Raw genomic sequence first — 25594 nt, 5'->3', positions numbered from 1 at the left:
CTTGCAATTTTGTTTTACCATTGGAGTTAGTCCAATGGTCAGAGGAGAAATCTTATAAAATTCTCCTCGTTGTTAAGTTCAGGATTCAAATTTTGGATCTAGCAATTGGAGGTAAAAAGGATGTGTGGGAGGCTTTAAAAAAAAAACCCTTACAATTTTGTTTTTGGTACTTCTATAATTTTCTGTGACATTCACTCTTTGCCATAACTTAACTTTAAGAGTAAATCTTATATACGCTGATAGTGTATGTACTATCACGATTTGATGCATCACATATGAATAAAATTTAAAATTTAAATTTAAATTTTGGACATATATCATATATCTAATGGTAATATATATACACTGACAGTGTATATAAGATTAATCCTAAATTTAAATTCTCAATATTTGAATAGACCAAACCCACCATATTTGAATAGAACCAGAATTGAAACCCAAATAATTAACCATAGAAATTTTTTCAATTCTTGTTCTCAAAAAAAAAAAACCAAAATTACAACAGCCAATTTCGACTTGATTCAAGCTGTCTTTAAAAAAAAAGGGATGAGTAAACAATAACTATTGAGGGATCCACAATGGATTATACTTTAAGGAGTGTAATCCATATACCACATCATCACTTTATTATCCCCTCTTTCATTATACTATCTCTCACTATAAATTACACTCTACAGAGTATAATAGCATGCACCCACAATCAAATCACATATTTATTTTAATAATTCACAATACATATACTATAAATAAATAAATTTATTTTCTAAAAAATGATTTCATGTATTTTTGGAGAATAATTTATTAACTTTCGGGAAAATTTTTAATCCCAAAATTTTTTTTATTTTCTAAAAAATCATATTATTAATTTTTGAAAAATAACTTTTTTTGGCTCTCAAAAAGATTATGTTACACCCTAAAACTCTCATATTTTCCATCAGTGTTGCATTTTCTTGCTCGGTGCCGAAATCAAAAACTTTTGGAGTTTTTGAGTTTCTACAACCCATTCCAGAAGACGGAATATTTGAGTATGGAAAAAAATCGAGCACCAAATACAGGGAAATGGATATGGAAAACTTGGTGGACCCAAGAAATTTGGTGGATGGTTGAAATTGGGTAAATTTGGGGGATATGCATAATTTTGCATATTTGCCGGAATAACAAAATATGGAATAATTGGGTACTTTTGGAAATTTTTGATGGTTTTGATTTTGTGAGGATGAATAATTTTCTATATTTGGAGCATTAAATATATTTCTAAAACTATTACAATTCTCATCTGTAACGAAAAAATATTGAAACTTTAGAAAATTGAATAAGAGGTTGTAGAAAAGAAATGGAGTAGGAGAGTGAGAAATTGAAAAAATGTTAACAATATTTATAGACAAAATTTTGAACCACAAAAAATTGAAAAAAAAAAAGATAATTAAAAAAAATTACCCTTGGGAATTTTACCGTTTATCAATTTGGTGGATGAGAATTGACATTGAATAAATATTACCATTGCAAAGCATTGAAATTGACACAATATTACTATTGAAAACATTTAATGCTTTAAAATTATCAAATGGACTCACAATTAGTTTGTCTTCTTGCATGTCTATTATACACCTGATAGTCATGATAGCCATTATGATTATTACGATCCCACTATGGGGAGGTATAATTGTTGAGTGTAATAAATGGTATTACATCCTGTATCACACCTCATTGTGGATGCACTTAGATAGCCATTGACTTGGAGGCTTATAAGCCCTAATTCAATTTCTCTTCATTCAATTTCAATGCAAGCATAATGTATCCTTTATGTTACTTAAAATGTTTAATAACAACTGATAATGTGACAAATTTTTTGTACAATCTGTATCACTTTTTCCTTTCTTTGTTGGATAATAAAATTGTTATTTTTATTTCTTTGTACATCATCTCTTGACTCCAAATCTATTGTTAGGTTACTTTCGTATCACATTTGAAACAATAAATAGCTAAGAGTAACTAGAAGGAACAGGAATTATAACCATAAAAAACCGAAATCAGAATCTCGAGGAACAAGAACCGAAAACAAAATCATATCCAACAGTTCTACAAACGTAGTAGGAAACCGTTCTACAAGGTGCAGCTCTAGCTCCACCATTCCAGAGAATCTGAACCGGGGGAACCATGGCTACGCCTAATTCTGCCTAACCTCATTATGTGCATAATTGTCATGAAGTCAGTAGCTAACTAAGGAGAAGGCGTGATAGGTGGATAGGGGAAGGCGTGGAAGTGGCGGAATGGAGCCAAAGGAAGACGTGGATTGACGGAGTCAACAATTAAGCAATACACAGAAGAGGAAAGGGGTGAAGTCAGGTAAAAGGGAAAGCATGGGAGTGGAGAGTGAAGGCGTGACCAAGAAATCACGTCTTTGCTGGGTTCATGCTGTTCTTGCGGAAGCTGGGGACCAGACGAGCTCGAAGATTCCTTTTACACGTGGCAATCACTCATTAGTTATTGGAAGAAGTTAGTTAGAGTAGTTTACTATAAATGTTACGATCATGTAATTGTTAAGCAGCTTTTTTGTCAAGATTTGTTATTGCAATCAGAGAGGGAATATCCCCTCTGCTTGTCCTTTCCTCAAGTTCCTGCATTCTTTTTCCCCTTCTTCTCTTTCCCGCCAATTCTGATTCTGTAACCAAATTCGAAGTTCATCAATAAGATTTGGAGTTGTTCGTTTAATTCCTATTCCATTTGAGTGTCAATTAAAGTTTTCTAATTACTTCAATATTCCCATTCCTAGCCGCATTGCTGGTTCTGTACCATAACAGTGGTATCAGAGTTGTGTTCACGAGCCATAGGGATGACAAAGAACCAGGACGAAACGCTAAGAAGAGATATAGTAGAATTGGGCAGTGTGGTCAGAACCTTCACTAACAAGAATGAGGGAATGGAGTAGGCCATCAGATCAATGGAATTCAGGCAGGATGCTACTGAAAAACTGCTGAAGGGGATTGATCAAAAGTATGAAGGAATGATGAACATGATGGCCCAGCTAATGTCTAAAATGAACGATTGGGGAAAGGAATTGGAAGGAAGCAGCAGTTCGAAGGAGGTGGCTCAACCAGAGAGATCTAGATTGGATTCACAGAAAGAAGGGGCTGGAAGAAGAGAATCCAGGAGCATCAACAAGCTACCTAAAATTGATCAACCAATCTTTGATGGGGATAATCCTAGGGAGTGGATCAGGAAGGCCAGCAAGTACTTCAAAATTCATGATATAACAGATGATATGAAGTCTGAAGTAGCAGAACTCTATTTCAGGGATAGAGCAGATATCTGGTTCCATGGAGTCTTCCATGGAAGGGAAGTAATTCCTTGGGAAGAGCTGACAACTGCTTTGTGCATTAGGTTTGGGGAAGGGAAACCTGAGGAAGCCATAGAGGAGTTCAACAAGCTAACACAAGCTGGATCAGTACCTGGAAAAATTCGAAATGCTAAAGGCCCTGGTAATGCCATCCTTACCTCATTTATCAGATTCCTATTATAAAGCATGCTTCATGAGTGGATTGAAGGAGGAAATTGTCAATATGGTAAAAATATCTAAATCTGAATCCTTAGCTGTTGCCATTGAGATAGCTAAATTGCAAGAAAAGAGCTTAAAAGCTATACAGAAGATACACAAATCTGTTCCTGCTAGCATTAGTGGCCAGAAGAGTCAATCGAGGGCACCATTCCACCCCAGATGGAACTAGGACAACCCCAAGCATTCCCTTAGAACTCATAATCAGAACTTTTCCAACCAAAATCAGTTCAAAAGGATCTCCCCTGAAGAATTTAACCTGAGGAGGGAAAATGGATTGTGCTATAAATGTGTTGAGCCCTATACTATGGGACATGTATGCAAACAATCCCATGTTCATTACTTACTGGCTGATGAAGAGGAGACAACAGAAGGAAACAAGGAGCAAGAGGATGAGGTATACTGTGATTGTATTAATGGGAAACTGGCAGATGAGCACATAGAGGTGTCTGTACATGCCTTGGCTGGAGGGACAGGGCACAAAACTATAAAGTTGAGAGGTCTAATCAAGGGAAGACAGATTACTGTACTAATAGACAGTGGCAATACCCAATGTTTCCTAGATGAACAACTGGCAAAAGAGTTGAAACTTGGTACTCAGGGGCCTAACTCGATAGTTAATGTGGCCAATGGAGATAAGGTGGATTCTAAGGGATTGGATAAGCCCCTGCAATGGAAAATGCAAGGTCATCAATTCCAGCATGCCTTTAACACTCTGAAGTTGGGAGGCTGTGACATGATCCTTGGAGTAGACTGGTTGGCCAAGCACAGTCCTATAGAATTCAATTTCAAGGAACTTAGCATGAGAATTCACCAAGGGGAGCAAGAAATAGTATTATTAGGAAAGGAAGACAGTACCAGATTAAAGAAGCTCAAGGGGAACAGATTGGAGAGGTGGCTGAGGAAGCAGGCATATGGGGTGGTAGCACAGCTAGTGGCAGTGGAGGAGGTGGATGTTCCAGGACAGGCACCTGCTGAAATCAGTTAGGTGCTTGATCAGTACAAGGATGTCTTTGAGGAGCCCAAGGGAATGCCTCCAACTAGAAGTCACGACCACCAGATTGTTTTGAAGGAAGGAGCCAAGTCTTTCCAAGTGAGGCCATATAGATGCCCTTACATACAGAAGACAAAGATTGAAAAACTAGTAAAGGAAATGCTTGAAATAGGCATTATACAGCCTAGCAGCAGTCCTTTTGCCTCGCCAGTATTGTTGGTTAAGAAGAAGGATGGATCATGGAGGTTCTGTGTGGATTACAGGCAGTTGAATGAGTTGATAGTGAAGAATAAATTCCCTATGCCTCTGATTGAAGAACTAATAGATGAGCTGCATGGAGCCAGGTACTTCACCAAGATTGACTTGAGAGCTGGATATTTTCAGATCAGGGTCAAGGTGGAGGACATCCCAAAAACAGCTTTCAGAACTCACCAAGGACTCTATGAGTTCAAAGTCATGCCATTTGGCTTAACCAATGCACCAGCAACCTTTCAAAGCCTGATGAACCAAGTCTTTCAAGAACAGATGAGGAAGCATGTGCTGGTGTTCTTTGATGATATCCTGGTTTACAGCCCAACAATGGAGATGCATGTGAAGCATGTGACTGAAGTAATAGGCATTCTGAGGCAGCACCAATTGTATGCCAAGATGAGCAAGTGCTCTTTTGCACAACGGCAGGTAGAGTACTTGGGACATATTATATCAGCAGAAGGAGTTCAGGCTGATCCTAAGAAGATAGAGTGCATGGAGAATTGGCCAAAACCAACTAATATCAAGCAACTGAGGGGATTTCTAGGGTTGACAGGCTACTACAGAAGATTTGTCAAAGGATATGGAGCCATAGCAAGACCCTTAACCAACCTGCTGAAGAGGGACAACTTCCTTTGGAATGAAGACTCAGAGAAGGCTTTTCAGGAACTAAAAGGGGCAACGTGCAATACCCCTGTACTAGCAGTTCCTGACTTCACACAACCATTCATCATTGAGACAGGTGCATGCTATAGTGGCATAGGAGCTGTAATGATGCAGAACAAGAGACCTATTTCCTACCTCAGCCAGGCCTTGGGACAGAAGAATATGGGGCTATCGATTTATGAGAAAGAGTTACTAGCTTTGGTAACTGCTGTGACCAGGTGGAGACATTACTTGGAGGGGCATCACTTCATCATACACACTGACCACTAGAGTTTAAAGTATCTGCTGGAACAAAGGATCACTACCCCTCTCCAACAGAAGTGGCTCACCAAGCTGCTTGGACTGAGCTATGAAATTCACTACAAAAAGGGAAAGGACAATGTGGCTGCTGATGCACTTTCTAGACAGGGCAGAGAGGAGTTAGGGAAGTGCACCACCATATCCTGTGCAGTGCCTACTTGGATCAGGGAGGTAATAGAGAGTTATGAAGGGGATGAGTGGGTCCAGGAGGTCATATCACAGGTGCTACTGACTCCCACACAGGCACCAGATTACACATACCAGGGTAGTAGGAGGTCAAGGTGGCATCAGAAAAAAGATCATCACTGCACTGCATGCACGATTCCCAAATAGGTGGACACTCAGGCATCCAAGCCAGTTACCTGAGAGCAAAGCAACTATTCTACTGGCTAGGAATGTACAAAGAGATCAGGAATATGGTTCTAGAATGTGACACCTGTAGGAAATGCAAGGATGAACATGTGGCTTATCCAGGCTTACTGCAACCATTACCTATACCTCAACATTCATGGAGTCATATCACCATGGATTTCATTGAAGGTCTGCCACAATCAGAGGGGAAGAACACCATCATGGTGGTGGTGGATAGGTTTACCAAATATGCTCATTTCATCAGTATGTCACATCCCTTTGATGCCCCAAAGGTAGCTAGACTTTTCATTGATCATGTCAGTAAACTACATGGGATTCCTCATAGCATGTTGTCAGACAGAGATAGGATATTTGTCAGTCATTTCTGGGGGGAGTTGTTCAGTATGTTGGGAGCTAAACTGAACTACAGCGCTGCCTATCACCCTCAGACTGATGGCCAGACTGAGAGAGGGAACCAAGTGCTGGAGATGTACCTCAGGTGCCTGTCACATACAGAACTTAAGAAATGGAACCAGTGGCTATCTATGGCAGAGTGGTGGTATAACACCTCATACCACACTGCTATTCAGATGACTCCGTTTGAAGCATTATATGGCCTTCCCCCTCCTCAGCTAGCCCTGGGACCTTACCTGCAGTCCAGAGTAGCTGCTGTTGGTGATTACATCAAAGAAAGGCAGCAGATAGACAACCTGCTGAAACAGAATTTGAAGCAAGCTCAGGAAATGATGAAGAGATATGCTGATGAGAACAGAAGTGAAAGGGAGTTCAGTGAAGGTGATTGGGTGTACCTAAGGCTGCAACCGTATAGACAAAGTTCAATATCCTTGAGAGGGAACACCAAACTCTCAGCAAAGTACTTTGGCCCTTACAAAATTGAGGAGAGGATAGGGAATGTAGCATACAGACTGAATCTGCCAGCTTCTTCAAAGGTCCACCCTATTTTTCATGTGTCCTTGCTCAAGAAAAAGGTAGGGGATAAGATCACACCTACACTCCAATTGCCAGAAACAAATGAAAAAGGGCATTGGAGAGTGGAGCTAGTGGCAGTACTTGATAGGGGGCTAGTGAAGAAACGAAATGCTGCTGCAACCCAATGGTTAATCCACTGGTGGGGCACGGATCCTGCGAAAGCCACATGGGAGGATGCTGAGGAGATTAGAAAACAGTTCCCCACCTTCCAATCTTGGGGACAAGATTTGTTGCAAGGGGGGAGTATTGTCATGAAGTCAATAGCTAACTAAGGAGAAGGCGTGATAGGTGGATAGGGGAAGGCGTGGAAGTGGCGGAATGGAGCCAAAGGAAGACGTGGACTGACGGAGTCAACAATTAAGCAATACATAGAAGAGGAAAGGCGTGAAGTCAGGTAAAAGGGAAAACATGGGAGTGGAGAGTGAAGGCGTGACCAAGAAATCACGCCTTTGTTGGATTCATGCTGTTCTTGCGGAAGCTAGGACCAGACGAGCTCAAAGATTCCTTTTACACGTGGCAATCACTCATTAGTTATTGGAAGAAGTTAGTTAGAGTAGTTTGCTATAAATGTTACGATCATGTAATTGTTAAGCAGTTTTTTTGTCAAGATTTGTTATTGCAATCAGAGAGGGAATATCCCCTCTGCTTGTCCTTTCCTCAAGTTCCTGCATTCTTTTTCCCCTTCTCCTCTTTCCCACCAATTCTGATTCTGTAACCAAATTCGAAGTTCATCAATAAGATTTGGAGTTGTTCGTTTAATTCCTATTCCATTTGAGTGTCAATTAAAGTTTTCTGATTACTTCAATATTCCCATTCCTAGCCGCATTGCTGGTTCTGTACCACAACAATAATGTTTTATCAATTTTTTCTCCAGTAATTTTTTGTGACCTTTGAGATCTTTAGGTGGTCACAAAATACTCGATGTAGACCATTTACAATCAAAATTAATACTAGCGGCTACACACATTCAAAATTTTTAATAAGAAAGCCTACAAATATAGCTACGCAGAATTGGCGTTTCACATCTCCCCACATTCAGCAACCACGCAGGCCAATTTTGGTCGATTGTTAGGTCCAGTAGCCACATTTTCAATCTTCCTGACAACCAATAGACCCTCTCCAAGTACTCGCTGCACCAAAATAAAAAGGATGGTGTAGCATGTAAGTTAAATTTACTTTCAGTTATAGCAAGATAATACGTTGACACAGATAATTAATAAGGTATAGCAACAACTATAAGACAAGGAAACAACATTCATTTTTTGCATTCACAAAATGAAATTGGAGACAAACAAGAAACAGAACTGGACTTTCTTTCCTTTAAAGCAGCGGAAATTAACTAATTTCTTGTTCGGGCAAGTCTCAGATTTTATCTTGTTGGTGATATCATTGAATAAGACCTCAAATGTAACAAGGGACTCGCACAAATAGCTGATAGAACTCATAGAAGTGCTGCAGATGGCAACTTGAAACATGCCACAGAATGTCACAAGCAGAACTCGTACATAAAAACAATCTAAAGGACAAATCTGAAGGAAAGAACTGTGAGACTTACCCCAAAAACTACATGCTTATTGTCAAGCCAGTCGCACTTGGCACATGTGATAAAGAACTGCAATCAATATCAGAATAACTAAAGGTTTAAGGAGTAATTTTCAAGCATAGTGATATTTATAGACAGATAAAAGAAAAAACACCCTTTCTTACCTGACATCCATTAGTATTTTGTCCACTATTTGCCTGCCAGAAACATATATATCAAGTCCTAACAGACCAAAATGTAACAATATAGATGAAATTCAGATAGTAAGCAGTCAATAAGTGCTGGTAAAGTTTGAATTACTAGAAACTAATGAATTTATGTAACTGAACCCCTTTTCTGATTCCCCAAAAACAAAAGCTAATAACAAAAGAAGCCTATTTTTGTAGATTTGACAATTTTAGTGGAAAACAAAGAATTGACCATAAATAGGCAGAATATAACTAAGAGTTTCCCCAACAATTAGTCTCCTTTGAAGCAAGTCCAACAACGTCATTAGTCCCCTTTGAAGCAAATCCTATAAATGGAAACATATCAATGGATTTTGAAAATATTCTCTTTTGAGTGGTCACATTTTCTACATTGAGTACAGGCAACTAAGCAGTGATGCAACATATTCATTAGGTGCTCCAAGTTTTACAACTCGGTATAAGATTTTAGAAGATGGACCTTCTCCATCAACTTTATCTCTTTGCCACTCTATAGACATAATCTCTAACAGGAACATGATAATTGGTAATTAAACTATGATGACAAGAAGTGTTATCATTAAAAGCAAGAGATGACAAGTCATAATAAAAGTACAAAACCAAGGAATAAAAGAAAAAAAATTTTGGCACATAAATGACTTGTGAGCTTACAGAGCCTATTCTCATAATATGATTAAACAGATCAATTACAAAAAATTTCTACACCAACAATGTGGAGTCACAGTTAATCAAGATCTGGTTTGAGATAAAGTTTCCATTACAATGAGTGAACCAGTCAGAACCTAGTGTGATTGAGTTGGAACGGCATTGCTTCCAATGTCAGTCATCACGAGAAAACCTATCCATGTACCTTAATTCATTGCAAAAGCTTTTCATTTGATTCCTCAGCTAATTCATCAAGTAGCAAGTAACCATGGAAAAGAAATACATGCATTTCAGTGTCGATGCAAGGATATAATTACTATCCCAAGTACTTAAGAAACGTACAACCCTTGCTTATTACTTGCATTTACACCCATTGCACTTTATTACTGTTATTAGAGTCCCTAAAGACTGACAAATTACAAGTACACCAATAGCAACTTGTGGCAAATAGAGCATAAAATAGCAATCATAAACCCTCCCCCACAACAAATTTCTTGATTAATTGCAGATCTAACAAATACGAGGAGGAAAGAAAATGAAAAGCATAGCACAAATAAAAGAAAAATAACAGCACAAGAAAATTAAAACGGAAGCCTAACAAGCATCTAACAATCAAACCCCACTGATTCAAAGCCAATTCTGCAACAACCATCCCCAGACCACCCTCCTCCTCAATCTGCTGAAAGCACGTCAACTTTCTCCTACCCACTTCAATTCCTCCCTACCTAAAGGGTCAATGCCATTACATCCCTCCTCTCTTCTTCCTTTTTTTTTTTTTTTTGAGTACAAACATCCTTCCTCTTTTCTCTTACCCTCAAAATTTCAATCCGACATAGCCTGTAACCTCTTCCCTAAAAGCTTTGACCTCATTAAGCTAGCATTTCCTTTCTCTAATCTCTCCAACTCTCCTCAAGCATCGCTACCTTTCCTTCTCCTTTCCCACTCAGTTTCTAGCCCACTACAGTCAGATAACCTACCAAAACTGATTCATTTTGCCCACCTTTGCACATGCCTTTTTATCATGGTTTGCATATGATGTGTGGGTGCTATGTTTAGTAATGCTGTTTGTGCAAAGGTCTTTCTCTGCAATTACTAGTGAGAAGCCATTATGCTGTCTGTTTTCACAGAAACTTTAGTATATTCCAGAGAAAGATAATCCATGTTTTCTTAATGTTGGACTATGCCTTGTTTTTTATTCATGTCCGCAAAGACAGCAATCAGACTTGGGATGATAAGGAAGAAAATTTGATAGATGGAACAGGACCTCAGAAGCTCAAGAGGAGAAAAGGGTGATGGGGATGGCAAACATGGTAGATTTAATTTTTGTTATTAATTCCCATGGTTAGTTTATATGTATTTGATAAATATTACTTTGAGTGACGTTCATAGAAGGGATAATTAGTTGGAAGGATCCACTAGTTTTGTAATATCAGATCAGAACTTTACAGTAAAATGCAGAATGTTTAAGTATCTCTTCATAACTGGAAAACAGAATGCTTAAGTATCAAATCAAAGCAACGTAACTTCTTTTCCCCCCAAACCTCAGGGATGTCTAAATGATAATTCAGAATAACCTCAAGTGAGTAAATCCATTCTTGGTCAGACTTTTAAGACATTAAACCAAAAAGACAAAGAACTAAAACTTTAAGGCATTAGGTCATGGCTGTATAGTGATGTATGAAGCCCAAAAAAAGTTGGTTTGTGGAAAGCCAGTCATTCATTTTGGTTTAAATCATCGAAAAAATAGTTTGACATCTGGCATTCTTTTCAGATAAGATTATTAAAATCATACAAATAACCAATTTCAGACAATGTTCCACACTTACTCACTTTTTTCTTTTTTTTTTTTATTTTTTAGCAGGGGATGGGTGGGATTAAAGAAGGGAAAAGGCGGACCAGAGAATAAATCTAGCTATCACATCAACAAATAGTCACAGGCATGCCAAGGAAAAACTTCATACCATTGACAAGAGGCCAGGACCAGTGTGCTTCGCAATAAAGTTTTCATCTTCAAACTTGCTCCCGTATATAGACACACAGCCACTACCATCACCCTGCAGAACAAGGCTATTATGAGACTCTAAGAGATAGATAATGGCTTATTAGTAATGTCTTTTATTGCATTCACAGTAAATTTAAAGTTTCATCCATTGAAGATCTGCATTTGATAACATTATGGTTTTTCTAATTCAGTGTTAACAAATTAAAGCAGCCTAATTTTATGAGGCTGCAAATTTCAACTTTGATACAAGCATGCTACTTGACATTTAAGAACCGATAATCACCTTTGGTTGTAATAAATTCAGGCCCACAAGAAAGCACAGTGGATAAACGTGTTTAACCACAATATCAGACACGACCACTAAATCTGAACCTACACAGATGTGCACGGAGAGAGAGAGAGAGAGAGGAGGAGGGAGGGAGGGAGGGACCACCTTCACAAAGTCACCGCCTTGTATCATGAAATCCTTGATCACCCTATGGAACTGAGATCCTTTGTAACCAACAGGCAATCCTGCTTTCCTGCCAATTGAATCCACTAGATAACAACCAACTAGTGCAAAAGTTTCCACAAAAAGGATGAAATTTTAAACACAGTTAACAAATTAAACTGATAGAGAAAATAACAGAAAGGGAAGAAAATTAACTTCAGTAACACTGCAATGGTGAGGAAATATGGATAGAGACAAACAAACTGAGGAATGAAACCAGCCATTGATTTTGGAACAACCAAATTATAGAGAAAACACACCTGTTTAAGGCGAAAACCAATTTCCAAATTTTATTCTTAGAAAGGTTTTAAACCAATCCTGAAGTATATACCATTCCGACAGCACAAGACAATTCAAGATAGTATCACAAAATGAGATGTAAGTGTCAGACATTTTATGAAGCGTAGATTTATGGCCAACATTTATGCCTTCATCATCTAAAATGCTCTTTAGGCCTGTTGCTACATTTAAAAACCAATTTCCTTTTTCTGTAATTGTGCAATCCATGTTTTTTCTTTCTTTTATCCATTTATAAATCACGCTCAGGACAATTTCAACTTCCTGCAAAGGCTATATAACGGCCAGATTTTCAAACAGAACTCCCGGGTATTCAAATGACTTCAACTTTATTTTGTTTTCACAGCAAAATATAGTGCCGGATTAACTAGGGCTTGAAGACAACATGATATTTCCCTAGGATAAGTTTGTCCAATAACTTCTATGAACAAAAAGCTCCCCTTTTCAAAACAAGAAAACAAAATAAAGAACACGAAAGAGTGCATGAAGATTAAAAGAATAGAAAAAAATTGAAAAAAAACAAGCCACAGAGATGCAAATCACAAAATGTGGATAGTACAATTCAGCACTTAAATCAATGTAAACTGCAGAACAATTGACAGAAAAAGTAAAGAGAAGACATTAGTCCTGAATTTTGCATTTACTAACCTGTACTCACCGGTGCAAAACTGCCTGGCCAGGAAAGAAAAATATGTTAAAGATAGGCATTTTACAAGACTCCCAAGGACAGCAATATAAAGATTACGATAAAGAATCATATGGAGAGTACAGAAAAAAGTTAAAAGATCAGGCATCAAAATAGCTTTCTTGACAACAGTTTTCAGGAAAGTGAATTAGGTAAAAGACAATTTCACCCAGCACATGCAGACTAAGAAAACAACAGAACAAGAGATCGAATTTCCTGATCATTGAGGGCCAATTAATGTTAGTAATACGAGCATACTAACAAATAAGAGAAGGAAACAATTGTAGTCCTAAAATAACTAAAAGCATGCACTGACACGTTAAAAAACTTCAGGAAACTAAATATTAATGCTAAAGTTTTCTGACCTGTAACCCTTTTTTTGTCAGCTATTACTTTCCCACCACCCAACATGGACCATCACTATTTTTCAGCAATGACAGAACAAAAGCACAAAATAGACAGCACGTATAGCCAAATTGATGTGTGCACGGACCTCGGCCCACGCAATGACCCAGTTCAAGTACCATTGGGCCCAGTCACACGTGCACGGGTTAAGCAATTCAAGGAATCACTCCAAGCCCTTGTGCGGAATGTTCAAGACCAACAAGGGGTTCATCGAGACATTGAAGGCTTGGAAGGTGATAACCCAGTTGTCTACACGATGATCCAAGCCCGCGAAGAGAGCCCGTGAAGAGCCCAAGCAGCCCATGGCCGATTAGGCCTTAGTGTTAGGAGTCTTAAGTTAGATTAGTCCTTTTGTTAGCCATGGATTCGGCCCACCTTTTTGTTGGAGGATGGCCGAACCCCTAGGCCCTTTTGATTGAGTCCATGGATCGGCCCACCCTGTCCAAGGAGTGACCGACCAACTAGCTAGTCGATATTAGGGTTTTGATATAAGGGTTTCCTTAGTCTTGCCTATAAAAAGACTTGCTTTGTAAGCATTAAAGGTAGACGTTTTATCAATGAAGTTTGTTATTTTCGATTCTTCTTCTTGAGAGAGAATTCGAGCCTTTCACTTGCTTTGGCAAGGGTGTTGAGTAATCTTGCTTCTTGTCCTTGATTGTTCTACCGACCTATTCCCCTGGAGTATTCACCTTCATCGGAGTGTCGTCTACTGCCTTTAATCAAATCGTGTCGTCCGTTTGATTCTAGGTTCCGCAATCCAAGCGTTGGACAACCTCGCTAGATCCTTGGGCAAACGTGCTACGTGTCTCGAAACAAGTTGATTGAGGAACGTATCAGTTGGCTTCAGAGCTTTGGTGGAGGTATCTTCCGTTATATCCGTAGTCATTGTCTTAGTTTTCCTTGTTCCTCTGCCTTGTTTTACAAAAAAAAAAAAAATTCTGTTCGTATAGTTGTTATTCTTGTTGCGCCGTTTTCGTTGAGAAAATTCTGTCCGTGTCTTGTCTTGTGTCTTGCTGTGAGTCTTCCCTTTCTGTCCATTTGTGTCCGCACTCATCAAAAAAAAAAAAAAAAAAAAGAGAACGAAAAGAAAACAAAACAAAATCTGTCTGCCCGTTTCTTTCTTGGTTGCGTCAAATCTGTCCATACATGTGTTGTTGTTGCCGTTGATAATCTGACCATAGCTTGTGTCCTTGTTGCATCCGAATTCTGACCAAGTAGTGCGTGTAGTAGTAGCCCAACCTGTCCGTGAACAAGAGCAAGTTCAAGGGGCGGCGGCTAAGGTTTGTCTTGGTGGCTAGGGTTTGCTAAGTGCGGCTAGGGTTTCGTTTGCTTTGTGTGCCTAATCTGTCCAAATCGATTCGTGAGCTATCCAAGTTGTTTTCTTAATTTTCTAGACTGATTTTGGGTTAACTTGTTTGGTGTTGTGAATCTTGAAGGAAACCTACAAGAATCTTGGGTTTCTTGAGGTTCTTGAAACCAATCTTGAAACTCTTGAAGCTCTTGAAAGTTTTCTTGGAGAATCTTTGCAAGAACTTGCGGTTTTGAGCGTAGCTTGTAGTAAAAAAAAAAAAGAAAGAGAGGGTTGTGCGAATCTGGGTTGAACCATTCGGCCAAGCACTTGTGTTGTCCTTTACGTTTTAAAAAAAAAAAAAAAACAGAAACGAAAAAGGAAAAGAAAGAAAGCCATTCGGCTAGGGCAAGAGGGCCGAACAAGAGAAAAAAAAAAAGAAGGAAGAGCTCGGTTATTTACTGCCAAATCAGTTTGTTACATCTTGTTCCTACCCGAAACAGAAATTTAAACCCCAAGAAAGGTACTCAACCAATCTCTTCTTACAATTCTTGGTCACCTTGTGCCTTGATAACTTGAACCACCCTTCGAGGTTCTTGGATTTCTTGACCTTGTTTCTTGAAAACTTGAACTTCCCTTCGAATAAACAACTTCCTATACTCTCTTGCGGTGGTGAAAGGCTTTCTTGGTTTAGGAATAAATTTCTTGGAGGAATCTTGAGCAACCCGTTGGGGGGAAGCTTGAGTGACATTGCTTCCATTGTCTTAAGATGCCATTGTCTTGAACCAAAGGGGCTGAGGCTGTTGTGTGTTGCGCAAGGAAGGGAGGAACCGAATTGCTTTGTTCTTGAGGGTAAAAGGCCGAACTTATTGTGAGTAAGGTGCGGCTGTGAAAGAGGATTTTTTTATAGGGAATTAGCCGACCTTGGGAAAGGGTTTAAGAAGGAGAAAAATTCTGGAAATTTCGGTTGGAAAGAGTAGATACCAAATCTGATTTGCAAGACCACTTGGAGAGGAATTTGGAACTTTCCAAAGGTTGTTTAAGAGAGGTTTGCTAAAGAGTTTCCAAACTAACTTGTTTTCCAAATCACTTTAGGAAACTAAGTAAAATACTTGGATAACTCTTTTGTTTCACTTGGACACTTTCCTATATTCTCTCCTACATTTTAGGAATCTACTCCTACATTTTAGGAAACTAGGGTTTCTTGTCCTTTTTGTTCACATTGGCGCACCCCTTGCTGTCCGCCACTACCTCCCCTCCAAATTCGTCCATTTCACCTCATTTTCCATCCACATTGGTGTCTTACACTCGTGAACATTCTTGTGGGAAAAGTCGGTGACGATTATTGGACTCGAGCAGCATTTCTCACCTACCTAAACCGACAGGTAAAGGCACTGGGTAAGATTGTTTCAAGAGTGAGAGTGATCCACTAAGGGAGTGAAGTGAGAATATATTTGCACTATTTCTTCTTATTTCTACCTTTTGCAGGGCGTCAAGAGAGACATGGAGCAACAACAACCACCCACTGACTACTCCTTGGTGTTCACCGCCATGAAGAACGAGCTCAGGCGAGTTAGTGAGCAACAAATGGAGGAATTGGACACTCGCTTTGATGAACTCTCCAAGAGTCTCACACGAGGCTCTCGTTCTAGATCTCACAACCGGAGTAACCGTGACACCAGGGGAGCAAATAGTGAAGCCTACTCGGGTAGTGAGGATGATGAACGTGCTGAGAAGCCTACGACGGACACGTCTAAAAACGAATTCAAGGGACTCAAAATTCAAGTCCCCGCGTTCAAAGGCAAGAGTGATCCTGAGGCTTACTTGGAATGGGAAGGCCGTATCGAGATGGTCTTCGACTGTTATGACTATAGTGAGGAACAAAAGGTTAAGGTTGCCACCGTTGAGTTCACCGACTACGCCTTAGTCTGGTGGGACCAAATAAGGACCCATAGAAGGAGAATGGGAGAACCACGCGTCCGAACTTGGCGAGAACTCAAGGCATTGATGCGTAAGAAATTTGTTCTAAGCTACTACAATCGAGATCTCCACTCCAAACTGCAAACCCTCACTCAAGGCAACTGAGTGTGGAGGACTATTACAAGGAGATCGAGATGGCCATGATGAGGGCAAACATTCAAGAGGATGGCGAAGCGACCATGGCCAGGTTTCTTAGAGGTCTCAATCCTGACCTTCAGGAAATCTTGGAGCTCCAACATTATGTGGACATCCATGACCTTCTTGAGTTAGCCAACAAGGCTGAGAGGGGAAAGAAATTGAGGCGTAGGGCCCGTACCTTCCAAACTTCCCACTCGCCTTCCTGGAAGGGAAACCTATCACGGAGGACAACCCACGAAGTTGGAAATTCTGCTACCTCAACTCCTTCTAGCCGAATTCAAGGTAATGCCTCTAATCCTAATACCAATTTTGCCCCTAACAAAACTCTTGATGCATCCAGGTCTACCTCTAAGGTACCACATGAGTCTTCTAAGACTAGGAGTAGGGACATCAAGTCTTTTAAATGCCAAGGATTTGAACATATTCAGTCTCAATGTCCAAACCAACGAGTCATGTTAATCACTCACAATGGCGAAATCGTGTCCGATGATGACGATTGTGAGGAGGTGTCCGAATTGGTCAACGGCGACTACCAGGAAGAAGAATCAGCTAGGGAAGCTTGCTCGCCTACACAAGGGGAAGTAGGTTGCTTGGTAGCGCGACGAGTGCTAACCGCCCGAGTTAAGGAGGACGAGCAACTACAAAGAGAGAACCTATTTTACACTTGTTGTAAAGTAGGTGACAAAGTGTGTAGCCTCATCATCGATGATAGAAGTTGCACGAATGTGGCGAGCTTGCTCATGGTTGAGAGTTTAGGGCTCCCAACTACTAGATATCCAAATCCTTACCGCCTCTAATGGCTAAGTGAGGATGGTGAGGTACGTGTCTTCAAACAGGTACGCGTTCCCTTCTCAATTGGTAGTTACACTGATAAAGTCGTATGTGACGTAATGCCTATGCATGCTACACATGTCATCTTAGGGAGACCCTGGCAATTTGACAAACACGTCACATTCGATGGAAGGGCAAATAAGTACACACTTCTGCACGATGGCAAACGTAAGGTCCTCACACCACTCACACCTGCACAAGTTTACAAAGACCAATTAAAATTGCAAAGGGAGTGTGACATAGACCGTCAAAAGCGAAAGCAAAAGACGGCCGACCCTGGCAAGAGCTCCACTTCTACAAGTGAGCAATCGACCAAGGGTCAAGTAAGCACATCTAGTGTTACGCATGACAAATCACCCACTACACCTACCACTAGGAAGCAAAACATGATCATTAAGGCTAAGGACGTTAGAAAAGTTGTGAATTCTGATTAGCCTGTACTTCTCATGATTTGCAAACATGTGCTCTTAGATGTTGCTGAACTCGATAAGGCATTGCCTTCGAGTATGGTTGCTCTTTTGCAGGAATTTGAGGATGTTTTCCCTGATGAGATCCCTGATGGCTTACCACCTATTCGAGGGATTGAGCACCAAATCGACCTGATTCTTGGAGCACCACTACCCAACAAACCTGTCTACCGCATGGGCCCTGAGGAGACAAAGGAGCTCCAACAGCAAGTTGATGGCCTATTAGGTAAGGGATGGGTACAAGAGAGTCTAAGTCCTTGTGTTGTGCCTGTGATACTTGTCCCCAAAAAGGATGGTACTTGGCGCATGTGCACTAACTGTAGCTGATGCTTTATCTCGTAGACATTCTTTGCTTGCTGTTCTTGATGCCAAGTTGTTAGGGTTTGAGATGCTCAAGGAGATATATACCCATTACCATGACTTTGGGGAAATCTATGCATCTTGCATAAAGAGTCCACATGGAAAGTATTTCTTGCACAATGAATTTTTGTTTTATGTGGATAAATTGTGTATCCCTAACTCCTCCATTCGTGATCTTTTGGTTAGAGAGGCACACAGTGGTAGTCTCATGAGACACTTTGGCACTGTTAAGACTCTAACCATGATACAAGAGCACTTTTACTGGCCGCACATGCGTAGGGATGTTGAATGCATGGTTAGTAGATGTGTCATTTGTCATAAGCCAAAGTCTAAAACAAATCCATACGGTCTGTATACCCCATTGCCTATTCCTCACTATCCTTGGGTGGACTTGCCTATGGATTTTGTCTTAGGCCTACCTAGGTCACCAAGGGGTAATGATTCCATCTTTGTCGTGGTTGATAGATTCTCTAAGATGGCCCATTTTATCCCATGTCACAAAACTGACGATGCATCTCATATTGCTACTTTGTTTTTCAAAAAAATTGTCCGTCTGCATGGCATGCCTAAGACCATTGTTAGTGATAGAGATGTAAAGTTCTTGAGTTATTTCTGGAAGACTTTGTGATCCAAACTTGGCACTAGATTGTTTTTCTCCACCACCAGTCATCCACAAAGCGATGGACAAACTGAAGTTGTCAATCGCACACTTGGTACTCTACTTCGGGTTTTGATTAAAAAGAATCTTAAAACTTGGGAAGAGTGTTTGCCTCATGTTGAATTTGCCTACAATCGAACTGTTCATAGTGCTACACACTACTCACCTTTTGAGATTGTTTATGGCCTTAACCCGCTGACCCCCTTGGATTTGGTACCCTTACCTTCCTCTGAGCACACAAGCTTAGATGGGAAAAAGAAAGCTGATTTTGTGCGCAGGTTACATGAAGCCGTTAGAACAAACATTGAGAGGCGTACTCAGCAATACATCCAGCAAGCAAACAAGCACCGTCGTAAGATGATTTTTGAGTCTGGAGACTGGGTTTGGCTACACTTGAGGAAGGAGAGATTTCCCAAGCAGCGACAAAACAAGTTATCCCCAAGAGGAGATGGACCCTTTCGAGTGCTCCAACTACAAATTGGAGCTACCTGGGGAGTACACTGTTAGCGCGACCTTCAATGTCGCAGATTTGAGTCCATTTCTTGACGGGGAGGATCCAGATTTGAGGGCAAATCCTTCTCAAGAGTAGGGGACTGATGTGTGCACGGACCTCGGCCCACGCAATGACCCAGTTCAAGTACCATTGGATCCAGTCACACGTGCACGGGCTAAGCAATTCAAGGAATCACTCCAAACCCTTGTGTGGAATGTTCAAGACCAACAAGGGGTTCATCGAGACATTGAAGGCTTGGAAGGTGATAACCCAGTTGTCTACACGATGATCCAATCCCGCGAAGAGAGCCCGTGAAGAGTCCAAGCGGCCCATGGCCGATTAGGCCTTAGTGTTAGGAGTCTTAAGTTAGATTAGTCCTTTTGTTAGCCATGGATTCGGCCCACCTTTTTGTTGGAGGATGGCCGAACCCCTAGGCCCTTTTGATTGAGTCCATGGATCGGCCCACCCTGTCCAAGGAGTGGCCGACCAACTAGCTAGTCGATATTAGGGTTTTGATATTAGGGTTTCCTTAGTCTTGCCCATAAAAAGGCTTGCTTTGTAAGCATTAAAGGTAGACGTTTTATCAATAAAGTTTGTTATTTTCGATTCTTCTTCTTGAGAGAGAATTCGAGCCTTTCACTTGCTTTGACAAGGGTATTGAGCAATCTTGCGTCTTGTCCTTGATTGTTCTACCGACCTATTCCCCTGGAGTATTCACCTTCATCGGAGTGTCGTCTACCGCCTTTAATCAAATCGTGTCGTCCGTTTGATTCTAAGTTCCGCAATTCAAGCGTTGGACAACCTCGCTAGATCCTTGGGCAAACGTGCTACGTGTCTCGAAACAAGTTGATCGAGGAACGTATCACAAATTGAACCACATGATTATTCAAGTAAAGCAATCATCACTGAAGAGACATTGGCCTTCCCTGCTGTAAGTTGTAACCATAACTGATGAAAAACAAGCTTCGTGATAGTCCTAAGCTAGATTAGGAGATTTTCCCCCACTAAACAGTGGTATGCAAAGTATATTCCAATCTGGTTTCCGTGCAAGCCCTCCACATTTCTACTCAATCTTCCACATTGCTAATATTTGTGATTATTTACTGGACCCAGACTAATCCCTTTATGACTCAGCATTTACAAGATTAAACTCAGTCCTGATCCGGCTATTCTTTTTTGATAAGGGAATTAATGACACTCAGAAAGATAGTCCACTGTCTACAGGATAATATAAAACCAAAGCAAATAGAAAAAATCACTAAATGATCTTTAATGGGGCCAAAAAACACATTTAACTGTATTCTCAAACATTTTCAAGTTAAACTGAAAATATACATCAACACTGATAGGGTGGAGGGAAACAGTAGCAGATGAACATAATTCTTTTAGCAAATCAGTGAGACCTTCTTGCATAAGGAGCAACATTCAACAGATAAAAATAGGGAAAAACTGTAAAATGGGTGCGCTAACATTGATAAATGATAAAGCAGGCATAATTTTGAACAAATTTTTAGGAGGGTCATTTATACTAATCTTTAGACTAGATGCACCATTCGACGTACACAAAATAGATGTACATTTCGGGGGAGGGATGGATTGGGCGGTACGGAGGGAGTGCAAGTGAGAGGTCCCAAGTTCAAGATCTGCCACTTATACTAACAAAGAAAAAAAAAATTTACATTTCGTACAAAAGTTAGTACACATTTAGTCCAAAATAGTTCCCAAATGCACCATCAGCATCCATTAACCATTATCGCCTGCTCCCTATAACAAGAGTACGAATATGATGGTAAATCATCTTACTTTGGGATGACTACTTTTCACTGTTCTCGAATTTCTTATTCTTTCTACTGTCGTTAATTTTTCTAATTAATTGATATCCTGCAAACCGCAACCGAGATAGAAACAGAGAAAATTAATTAGGAATTCTATGACTCCTAATCCCCAGATGATTAGTCGCGCCAAATCTGGTTCATAAACCATACAAACCCATGGTCTTGATTACATTTTGTGTCCTCATATCCAATCTTGAATTATCATTTCATAGTATTAACAACACACAATCCAAGTAATAACAAACCCTCTTTTGGTATTTCAAAGCCAACAAAAACACAATCAACGAAACCCATTTGTACAATCTATGCATATTGAAGAATATATTGGGTAGAAGAGGAGCCTAAAGCGTATTTACCGGAAATTTTCGGCAGTTTTGGGGGCAATATCAGCAAAGAGCTCCATTTTGATACGGCCTGCGGGCATTGTACCGATCGTAATGTCGAAGAAAACTACTGGATTCTTGGGATTCTGAGGCCTCTGGTGCCACTCCACCACTCCCGCCGCCCCCGCAGCACCACCACCATTGCCGCCGCCTAATGATGCCGCCATGAAAACTCTCTTTACTAACGGGTCAAAACACTCACGACCGCGAAATCAAACTACGGAGAGAATAGGAAGAGAACAGAGCGTTAAGTTGACGCAACAAGAGAATTTTTTTTTTTTAGTGTAAATTCCACACAAACTCCCTCGGGTTATGGGTTTTCAAGATTGCATCCAATTATGGTTCAAAAATATTCATTTATATCCTTGGACGGTAGATTTAAGTTTAAAAAATAAATGAAAATACGCTCAAAAAGTTCAATATACCGATCTAATAGTGAGATTGGTTACTTGATTTTAATGTTGTGACACCTTAGTGACATTTTTCTTTTAAGAAAAATCCCAAATAAATGTTTGCATCTATAAAAATATTCAAAATGGATTCAATTACAAAATCTATTTTTAAGTATTTTATAAATAGCAAGCGTTCATTTGGAGACATTTTTTAAAGGAAAACGTTACAAATGCTCGGTCGTATATTTTTTCTAATGCAGGTACATTAAATCCGCTATAAGAGTTTATTGAAAAATTAAATTTCCAGATTTTATTATTTTATAGTTGTCCGAATTTATGTATGCGTTCTTATGAAATGTAATACAGAAACATATTATATGGATTTTACGGGGATCTACCCTCGAATAAATTGTGTGCAGGGATGTGATTGTAATTTTATTCAAAAATGGTACAATTTTCCTACTTCGAAAAACAATTTAGGGAGATCAATGAATTTAGTATTTGAAAAGTGTTCAGTATGATGGTATTTGATGGTGCATAAGAAATCATGGTTGTTTCCAAAGCCAAGTGTCAAATTTGTTAGGCTTTATCTAAGCTGAGCTCACTAGTTTTTGTGAGTTTGGGTTTAAATTAGATTTGGGATAATTTAAAAATGTCTTTATGGGATTTCCAGTAACATCATTTTAGCCTATGAAGTTTCAAAAACAGTACTTGCCTTTTTGTTGGGAAGATATGATTGCCATTACATGCGAAGACAAAAATAACCCTCTTTGTAATCTTTTCTATATGTCACAGGGAGAGGTAGGACATTTTTGTGTCAATAATTAGTGTTACTTTTTGCTCGCAACCTCTTTGTAATTTTGTTAGTACGTAATGACGGTAAACTAATGATTTCATCATGTTAGTTTTTTAGTAATCACTAATTCCTATCCTTGTGCTATTTTAGTATGAAAGTTAGACTCGACTACTTACATTTTTTTTTCTTTTTTGAATTAAGATAGATGTTACAATTTGTAATTTGTTATGGTAATTTTTAAAAGGATGTCGATTACATCGCAGACAATTTGTAAGACTCAATTTTACAAACGGCTGTTAAATTAGGTTAAGACCACATTAAATGTAATTCCTTATTATTGCAAAAGGAGTCATGTATTGTTCCATTTTATGAAGACAGAAGACGTAAAGATATAAAACAAACCTAACGATTTGTTAATAATAAAAGAAAATGATACAGACCGTAAGTTTGAGATATGTTACAGACACATCTCATTCGATTCTAACCAATTAGAATTTTCCCGACTTTCTCATTTCTCCCAAGGAAAAATGCTAGTTGTCATCCTCAAATTTTGGATCATGACCATATTTGGTTCTAAAACTTTTTGACATAACATATTTAATATCAAAACTATGAAGCATTTGCCAATTTCATCCTCAAACGAAAGACTAATGGGAAAATGCAAGTTTTCATCCCAAAATTTGGGTCATGGACATATTTTGTCCTCAAATAACTGCATCCAACTCAATTGATGTCAACAAAAAATAGAATTAATAGCATAGTCAAAATACATAATTTGAGGACGAAATGTGTCCCTGACCCAAATTTTGGGAATAAAAACTGGTGCTTTTTCCATCCAAATTGATTAAGTTTCCATTCGAGGATGAAATTGGTTAAAAATTGATAGTCCAAATATTAAATGTGTTATGCTTAAAAGTTTGAGAGCAAAATGTGTCCATGACCTAAAATTTAGGAAAAATGCACTTTTCATATCTAACGTTTAAGGTGTTAACCAATTTCATCTCTAAAGTTTGATGCAAAACACATTTTCTCCTTATAATTTTATAATTTTAACTAATTTCATCCCTAAACTTTCGCACAAACACATTATCATCCTCATAGTTTCATAAATTTGGCTAATTGAGGACAATTGATGGATTATCAAGCGATTTAAATGGAATATCGTCACTTGACCACATCATGCCCATTAGTACAAAACAACGTTGGATCAACAAAAAGTTCAAAAATATTTTCTTAATTCACTTTCTCATTTTAGTACAAGAAATAAGTCTAAAAAATTTTTAGCTACCATTACTCTCTTCTCAATCATAATCAAATAAGAAGATCCAAAGAAAATGAAGTCATGAAAAAGAAACAACCCCACTATAACCAATTGGAGAAAAATGTCAAACAACCCCATTATAGTTAATTAGAGAAAAATACTAATGCGAAAGAAAGAATGGTTTGGATTGTCATTTATTTGCAAAATTTAGTTTTGTTGTTGCATCATATACATGCTTTTCAATCATCTATTTGTCTTTCAATCTATTTGTTTTATTTCAAATACATCATATCACAATTTAAAAAAAATAGATAGCCTCCTATCCAAAAATACATATTCTTGTTAATAACTGAATTAAATATTAATAATACAATTACTAATGGGACATGTTGTAGACACCAAATTTTTAAATAATTTGTATGTTGCATCTAATTCATGATTTGGTTTTAGATTGTCTGCATTTTAGTTGTTACCTTTTTATTTGTCTTTTATTTGCTAATTATTTGTCATATTAATTTTGTTCACGTTTTAGTTTTAGTTTTAGTTTTAAGTTTTAACGTAAAATTTGTGAAAAAGAGGAAATTGATGAAAAATGGAAAATTGTGTTTTGTTGATTCTAGTTTATTTAGTTTCTACCCAATGTTAATTAAATTACTTTTTTTGTTGTTTTTGTTGTTTGTTATCTATTTTTATTATCAGTTTTATTCAATTAATTTCAAAAAGAAAAAAAAAGAGAAAAAAACCGAAAAAAATCACAATTCTATTTCTGCCGGTTCCATTTCCACTTCTCAATCTAGCACCTTCCATTGTTATTGCCGACTCCACTCCACTCACAATACCTTAATATATACATCCCACTACGCTACATCATTTCCTTCTGGACTTCAATACTCAACTTCCTTCAACCGTGCACCATTTCCTCTACACACCACCACACCTCAAACACAACCACTTCACTTCATACCCTTACCTCGTGATCATCGATTGAGAGGGAGAGAGCTGCAACCTGCAACCGAGAGAAAAGAAAAGAAAGGAAGCGTGCGAGCTGCGAGTCTTCGGTTCTGTCCGTAAGCTTGAGGGAAGAGACAGTGCGTGAGTTGCTACTGCACTCTCCACTTTCACTTCAACCAGCTGCAATCCATCTCCAACCGCAACACCACCACACCTGCAACCACCGGCAACCAAGACGGCAGCCAATCATCCATCGCGTGCGTGATTTAGCCGTGAGGAGAGTAAGACAACTTCAGCTTCTGCCGCGTGAGTAAGCTTCCAGTAGAGGTAATTTCTGGACTGAAACCAATAGATTATAGGTTGATTAAGCTGTATATGGACTTGC

The 25594-nt window shown here is 39.0% G+C and overlaps 1 protein-coding gene across 2 annotated transcripts; it reads right to left on the bottom strand.

Annotated features, from left to right (window-relative positions):
* Window positions 1-7935: 7935 nt before the first annotated feature.
* Window positions 7936-22112, bottom strand: LOC113700994 (peptidyl-prolyl cis-trans isomerase CYP22-like). 2 transcript variants are annotated; one of them, XM_072080522.1, is made up of 8 exons: window positions 21783-22112; window positions 12935-12958; window positions 11933-12020; window positions 11459-11551; window positions 9067-9160; window positions 8811-8868; window positions 8659-8715; window positions 8159-8233 (listed from the first exon to the last, which is right to left on the bottom strand). In XM_072080522.1, exons 1-7 carry the CDS (start codon window positions 21974-21976, stop codon window positions 8667-8669), a joined length of 600 nt encoding a protein of 199 aa, XP_071936623.1. In that variant the 5' UTR covers window positions 21977-22112; the 3' UTR covers window positions 8159-8233; window positions 8659-8666. The 2 variants fall into 2 exon arrangements, with proteins under 2 accessions (XP_027077226.1, XP_071936623.1); XM_027221425.2 differs by lacking the exon at window positions 9067-9160 and having other exon boundaries at window positions 7936-8233; window positions 8811-8843; window positions 21783-22109.
* Window positions 22113-25594: the final 3482 nt, after the last annotated feature.

This window comes from Coffea arabica, chromosome 2e (assembly GCF_036785885.1).
Source record: "Coffea arabica cultivar ET-39 chromosome 2e, Coffea Arabica ET-39 HiFi, whole genome shotgun sequence".
Classification (NCBI taxonomy): domain Eukaryota; kingdom Viridiplantae; phylum Streptophyta; class Magnoliopsida; order Gentianales; family Rubiaceae; genus Coffea; species Coffea arabica.
Note: the sequence above shows the minus strand (reverse complement) of the source record. Positions and strands in the feature narration are given on the sequence as shown.